At 35.7% G+C, this 7,848-nt stretch overlaps 1 protein-coding gene across 1 annotated transcript in view; it reads left to right on the top strand.

Moving 5' to 3' along the window:
- LOC107709500 (elongation factor-like GTPase 1) overlaps positions 1–7,848 on the top strand; it is a 115,819-nt gene that overhangs the window by 7,925 nt on the left and 100,046 nt on the right. The window contains 3 exon segments of the mRNA XM_016513992.1: positions 2,401–2,506; positions 3,349–3,485; positions 6,193–6,315. Coding sequence (XP_016369478.1) covers positions 2,401–2,506; positions 3,349–3,485; positions 6,193–6,315 — 366 coding nt within the window.

A 7,848-nucleotide genomic window follows, 5' to 3' on the forward strand; every position in this document is an offset into this window, starting at 1 on the left:
GAAACCTCACCTTAATAACTAGAGAGCACATACTGTACACACACACACACACACACACACACACATTAGTCTAGAACATCCTCTCCCTTCCCATGAACAAATGATCTGAACAAAGCAGACCTGGACACAGTGTTATAACAGGATACAATAACGTGACTCTCATATTTTGTATTTGGGTCTATTATTATGACACATGAAAATTATACAGACAGTTATTTGACTTTACACTTCTATGATGGACTTGTTTTATATTTCTGAATTAAAATGCATTAGTAAAATACTGAAAAAAGCACATTGCCGTTCAAAAGTTTGGGGTCGGTAAGATTTTTTTTTGTATGCTTTTGAAAAAATTCTCTTCTGCTCACCAAAACTGCATTTATTTGATCAAAAATACAGTAAAGACAGTATTATTGTGAAATATTATTACAATTTAAAAGAACTGTCCTCTCTTTGAATATGTTTTATTTTATTCATGCGATGCAAAGCTGAATTTTCAGCATCATTACTCCAGTCTTCAGTGTCACATGATCAGAATGTTTGAATAGAAATATAAAGTTCAAAAGAACAGCACTTAATTGAAATAGATTTTTTTGTAACATTTAACTCTCTTTACTGTTACTCTTGATCAATTTCATCCTTGCTGAATAAAACTATTAATTTCCTATTTTATTTATATTTTCTATTAATTAGTAGACTTAATTAATTTCTTTTATCTAAAAAAAAATATATTTCTGTAGATAATATATATTTTAATGGTTTTGTTTTTTTAGGAAATTAAAGGTTTTTAAATTTAAAAAATCAATCATTGACCTTGATAAAGTTTTTTTGTGGTCTTTCTTGTTTTTATTTGCATATTGTGATTTGGCCCTTTCTTGCATCTGTTCATCATTGATAACCACGTTTGTTCTGTAAAGAATGTTTGACATATAAATCTTGGTTTAACTTATTAAACCAATAACTTATCTTGGTTTAACGAAGATGGCGGCAGGTGGGGCAGGTGTGGTCAAAGCTCTTCTACTATACACTCTGTTTGTTGGTTTCATACCATCTAAAGTTGATTTAGACCTCAAATATGCTGGCAACAGGCAACAACTTTTCTTCTATGAAAAAAAGTATTTCAGCAGTATGGGTCAACTTTATAAACAAACAAACAAGGACACTAAGCCAAGCATTGGCTATGGGAAACACCTTCTGGCTACGACTCTCATTTATCCTTCTTTATACAAACAAATACGGAAAAAAAACAAGACAACTTCACGCCTACAATGGACTAATGCACTGATCATCACAATCTGTTTGATATTGTCTGGAGACATACATCCATGCCCAGGACCGCACCGCGTTACACCGGAGGAGAGGCCTGTGGAGGAGCGCGCTACTACAGTCCTTCAGGTATGCCCATTGTATGATGCACTACAGTGTAGTCCTGTGCATTCTAACCTTTCCTGTCCGTCGTCTCTGCTTTGTGCTGCCGCGGATGGAGCGCTGGGGGGGCGTTCTGGTGCTGTGGTGGATCGGCGTGCGCGGGTTTCTTGTGTCGGTGTTGGCGTCGATGGAGTGCCTGGTGCCCCCGGTGTTGGCGTGGGTGGAGTGCGGTGTGTTGTCGGGGGACGCCGGGGGGCGAGTCTGCAGAGCGATGGCTTCGCGGGGACGTCGGATGGATCCTGTGTTTCGTCGGGGCCTGGGGTGCATGCTGGGCTGGCTGGATCCCGGGGTTCTGTGACCACTTTAGAGGCGTGGCTTCACGCGTCCCCATAGTGATAAATAAATAAATAAAATAAAATTGATCCTCTTTCGTGTACATTTCTGAGCAGTGGCCACATTTAAAGCATGTGGATTTGAAAAGATTTTGCAAAAATGTATATCCTGAAGTTGATTTGTCATTGTCCCATAAACAATATGAGGATATCTTGTGCATTGGTTAAGAAGAACCCTCTTGTTGGAGATGTTTTCAGTAATGCAGGATGAGGTTTGAAGATCTATGCCTCAGTCCGCAGTTACCAAATGATTTGGCTTGCTAGCCATACGACACTCCAAAAAAAAAAAAGTCTTCATCCTAGACTGATCAATCACTGCCATTATTCCGCTCTGGCAGACAGATCTCATTCAGAGAGAGTTGGTTATGCAGGGCGATGTGACCTCCAGACGGCAACATTGATTTGCAGGACTGATAGAGTCAAGTCTAACTTAAGCCTTTAAACTCATTTGAGCACATATGTTAGTGAAGAGTTTGACTTTGTTCAGTCACATCAGAGGCTTTTTATTATGGCTCCAAATCTTAAAAGAAACTAATGAGTGCTTACAGTCCCTGGGTCACTTACATGCTGGCTTAATTTGTGTATTTGTGTATTGTGCATTCTCTTTTCCATATACTGCCCTAACGGACATCATGCTCATTAGCTCCCTGTTTTTCTTTGTCTTCACAGTCCAAAGGAAAGAAACCTCTGTTTGTGCAGCTTGTCCTGGATAATATCTGGAATATGTATGATGCTGTGGTCACTAGAAGGTAACTTCCTATGTATTTGTCAGTGCAAATGAGAAATTTACATGAACACATGAGTTGCCTTTCCACACTGAAATTGAATGTGCTGCAAAATGCAATATTTAAAAACAAACAAACAAAAGAACAATCATGCCACATATGATATTTAATATAAACTTTTTTGTATGCAGTATGGAATTCACTGTCTATCTGTCTATCTGTCTATCTATCTATCTATCTATCTATCATAAAAAACAAAAATGAGAAACATTGCCCTGGCAAAAGTTACTAAACCTGAAATAAAAATAAATTAAAGCTAAATAGAAATGTAACACTTAACAAAATTAATGCAACTTAATTACAAAAAAAATAAGTATAAGTAAAGTTGCAAAAATACTAAAATACAAAAAGTACAAATTAAAAAAAACAATTTAATCTGAAATAAAATGTAAAAAAGCAGAAATAAAAAAACTAATAAAAATGACAAAAGCACATAACAAAATTACTAAAACTTAAACTAAAATTAAAATGAAACCTTTAATTAAATTAAAGTTAATTAAATTAAAATTTAAAATACAGTATTAATAAATACTGTATAAGTATATAAATAATACTAAAATAACACTGATGGCATTAAATGGACCTCAGCAGTGCTGACATTTGCTAGTGTACAATGTTATAACATTGAGTCATGAAATAAAAACATTAAATAAACGAATACATTTACCCTGGTTACTTTATGAATGCGCAATTGTGGTCTAATTGTGCATAATTCAGCAATGCACTTTTTTTTACATTTCAAAGTAAAAAAGTCACTTTAAATGTATATTTCCTGTTTTTCTTGCACTGCATTTACACATTTCCAGGGACAAGGAAAAGGTGGAGAAGATGGTGACCTCTCTGGGGTTAAAGGTCATGTCTCGTGACCTGAGACACTCGGACCCCAAAGTGCTCCTCAGTGCCATCTGCAGCCAGTGGCTTCCTGTGTCTCGAGCTGTGCTCTGTATCCTTTACCATGAAACCATGAGCGGTTGTGTCGAAAAACTACTACTGTTCAAAAGTTTGGGGTCGGGAAGAGTTTTTATAACATTTTTGAAAGAAGTCTCTTATGCTCACCAAAGCTGCATTTATTTTGCACTGCATTTACACATTTCCAGGGACAAGGAAAAGGTGGAGAAGATGGTGACCTCTCTGGGGTTAAAGGTCATGTCTCGTGACCTGAGACACTCGGACCCCAAAGTGCTCCTCAGTGCCATCTGCAGCCAGTGGCTTCCTGTGTCTCGAGCTGTGCTCTGTATCCTTTACCATGAAACCATGAGCGGTTGTGTCGAAAAACTACTACTGTTCAAAAGTTTGGGGTCGGGAAGAGTTTTTATAACATTTTTGAAAGAAGTCTCTTATGCTCACCAAAGCTGCATTTATTTATCCTGCAGGTGGCGGATAGTTTATAGCCTTTTCTCACAGCAGCCAGAATAATTAAATGTATCATTTTGATGGCGTATTGTAGTCCAGAAAGGATTATGTGTTTATGAAACACATGTTAATTAAATTATATTCCAGTTATAAATGTGCTTCTGATTACAGATAGCCTGGGATTACAAAGACAAACAGCAAAAACAGTAACATTGTGAAATAATTTGACAAATATTTCTACATAATTTTTATTTTAATTTCTTCCTTAAGAAATCATTCCAATATGCTGATTTGTTGCTTAAGAAATTTTTTTTTTGTTATTATTGAAAATAGTTGTGCTGCTTAATTTTGTGGAAACTGTGATTTCTATTTTTAGGGTTCTTGGATAAATAGAAAGTTCAAAAGAACTGCATTTACTTGAAATAAATTTTTGAAGTAATTTTTTGTAACAATCAAAAAATATTTACTGTCAGTTTTGATCAATTTAATGCATCCTATTGAATAAAAATATTAATTCCTTAGATGATAATTAGTTTTGTTGATAATTTTAGCCTTAGGTATGCTATCTATCTATTTATTTTGCCATTTTTTAAAGTTTTTAAGAAATGTAATATTGAAATTTACAGCATTATTTCGACATCATTGTCTTGTAAACACTTCATTGTGATTGGTCTTCTATCTTGCATTTATTTTCATAATGAACTGCAATTGGTGGCATCTATAACTGCAGTCTCTGATAAACTGGGAATAAAGGAGACAAATACAGTAGATGAGAGAGATATTAGATTAGAGGTAACTGCCCTAAATAAATAATGTCAACTTTTTTAGCAGTTTTCGTAGACAAGCCAGTTCTGGCATTGTTTCTCTCTGGCGGTGCGGTTGGTTATAGGCGTGTAACTTGTAATTTGAGTCACATAATTATTTTAAGTACCCGTTCTTTGTAGTGGGATTAACTTTAAATCCTCCTAGATACAATGTTTGAGTAATACAACAGAGAAGGGAAGACATTTGGCATATAAAGATTGGTTTAACCTCTTGGTCCTGTGTCTTGGACTGTCCAAAAATCTGAATTTCAGAGTATAGATTCTAGAAACGTACGACACACAGACCGCTACTAGTTATACACAACCTCCAGTGACGTTAGCCACATCAGCTCTAGGCATTTGACTGGCGTTTTCCACCTCCTCAGCCATCAGCCGTCCTGCCGTGATCTCACCAGCTGTACGGGGAGGAAACGCACAACCGACCGCTATTAGACAGCTCCTTCTGCGCTGATATGATTGACACAGACAAGCCTCGCAATTACTGTGGTGACAGGTGCTTGTAGTGACACGCCACTGCGATTAACGCTTTTGGTAATGTCAGTTGTTCCCCTAAACATGGAATTGAGTGATTCTCAAAATACTTTGCAAATGTACAATTTTGGCCCACTTGGCAGGTGTTTTATGTTTGCGTGTTGTTTTTTTGTGAATGGAAAGTAGTTGGAACTTTTCACAGTTAGTGAACCATTGCTTTTAAAGCATTACAGGCACAAACCTTTGCTTTTTTAGTAGTGAGAACTACTAGATATGTTAGATAAACTTTTATTAAATATAAAATTGACCTGGTAGCTAGTTTAACACATCAGATGTCTGTACTCTACCCTTAAAATGGTGAATTTTGGTCACACTTCACAAGTCTTGATTTTCTTGACTATCCAGTCATTTAAATAATCATTTAAATATGTCTTAATTTTAAGTACAGTAAAAATGGTTTGCACAAAAATACTAAGCAGCACAACTGTTATAACAATAAGAAATGTTTCTCAAATCGTCAAATTAGAATGATTTCTGAAAGATCATGAGACACTGACGACTGCAATAATAGCAAATTCAGCTTTGGCATCACAGAAATAAATTACATATTAAAATAAAAAATATATATACTATTTCACCGTATTATTAATTATATAGTACTTTTGATTAATTAATTCAGCCTTGGTGAGCATAAAATAATTATTTCAAAAACATTAGAAAATCTTACTGATTGACTTGAACACCAAAAATAATAAAAAAGCACAAAAAAAATCAGATTTTTAGAACTCGTTATTGGACATGTATCAAAATTTGGGCTGCACGCCCCATATAAATGAATTTAATATAAAAGCTTAAAATATCTTAATTTACATCCTGACATTTAAATTTTTTTTTAAGGTTAGCACTTTTTCGGTGACCAAAAAAATAAACATTTCAGGACCTATTTTGTACCCTATTTGTGGAAAGTGCCAGTCGAGTGTGTTTTCTTTAACTGTTACTCAGCAATGGTGTGTGAAAAGCTGCCCTGCCCAGCTGAGATCTCGGCGGAGAGAGTGGAAAAGCTGATGAGCGTGGGAGCGCGCAGGTTCGACTCTCTGCCCGAGAAAACGCAGGAGCTAAAAAAGGGTGAGTGCGTGTTAACGGCTGCAGCTGAGAACCTGTAAGCAGAGGATGTGATTCACACAGTGTTTCCTGCCGCCAGACTCCATCTGTGAATACACAGTTTTGAAAACTCACGCTCGTATTGCACGCATGTGCTCTTTTCTCATGAAAACGTCGCCCTCAGATCTTTTCTAGCACTTTCTGCCCACTGGAAGCTTTCTAGGTCTACAGCACCTGTCCGCTCACTGCTCTGTGAACTGTATTTGAATCCAACAGCTCCACATTTGGCGTGTGGCTTTCTTAAAGCTTTACACTGAAAAAAAAAAAATTGGTGTAGGATTTACTTTGAAACTACTCAGAAATTTACTCAGAAATTGCTAATAAATTTCACAAATAATTACAAAGACACTGCAAGCAACACATTGAATTAAACATTACATTTTGAAGTAGAAAAACTGAAGTAGTATTTACTTTGATATTGATTTTATACAACAGTTCAATAAACAAGTAGTTCATATTAAGAGACTTACGTTTTAGACACCATATTGCTGTTTTTGCTCTATTTCTCCAACAAAAATAATTTCAAACACAGCCACAGCGCTGTTTTGCATCTCTGAGCTACATGACGGTGTTTCGTTCCTGAATGAATCACCTGTTTAAATGATTCGGTTCAATCGCAATGACTCACTTATTAACAGTGACTTGCTGCCACCTGCTGGCGGTTTTAATTTCACATTTAAGGTACCTTTTCATTTTTTTAATAATTTCAAACATCAGCTTTCAATGTTTTATGTTTAAAATATCAAAACATTAAATACTTTAACCTGGAATTACAAATGCATAAATAATGTCCCTCAGAGCTGCATTAAGCGGTGTGTAAATGCATCTAAATGCCACTTCTAATGCAGCTTCTGTGTTTCCTCTGCACAGTTTTGAAAACTCACGCTCGTATTGCACGCATGTGCTCTTTTCTCATGAAAACGTCGCCCTCAGATCTTTTCTAGCACTTTCTGCCCACTGGAAGCTTTCTAGGTCTACAGCACCTGTCCGCTCACTGCTCTGTGAACTGTATTTGAATCCAACAGCTCCACATTTGGCGTGTGGCTTTCTTAAAGCTTTACACTGAAAAAAAAAAAATTGGTGTAGGATTTACTTTGAAACTACTCAGAAATTTACTCAGAAATTGCTAATAAATTTCACAAATAATTACAAAGACACTGCAAGCAACACATTGAATTAAACATTACATTTTGAAGTAGAAAAACTGAAGTAGTATTTACTTTTAAAACGTACTTCAGTAAACTTGAAAAAAATAATATTTTACAATATTTCACCCAGAAGATAAAAAAACGGTATTCTGATGGTTTCACAGTATATCACAGTATTTTTCCTTTGTATGACTGGACCTTTATAGTATTATAGTATAGGTTTATATTAGGGCTGTCACTAACGATTATTTTTGGTAATCGAGTAATTGGTCGATTATTCGGACGATTAATCGATTAATCGGATATTATTATTTTTTGTGGTAATAAACCACAAGACCTAAGCAAACAA

The sequence above is a fragment of the Sinocyclocheilus rhinocerous genome, unplaced genomic scaffold, assembly GCF_001515625.1.
Source record: "Sinocyclocheilus rhinocerous isolate Xijiao unplaced genomic scaffold, SAMN03320098_v1.1 scaffold1467, whole genome shotgun sequence".
In the NCBI taxonomy this organism is placed as follows: domain Eukaryota; kingdom Metazoa; phylum Chordata; class Actinopteri; order Cypriniformes; family Cyprinidae; genus Sinocyclocheilus; species Sinocyclocheilus rhinocerous.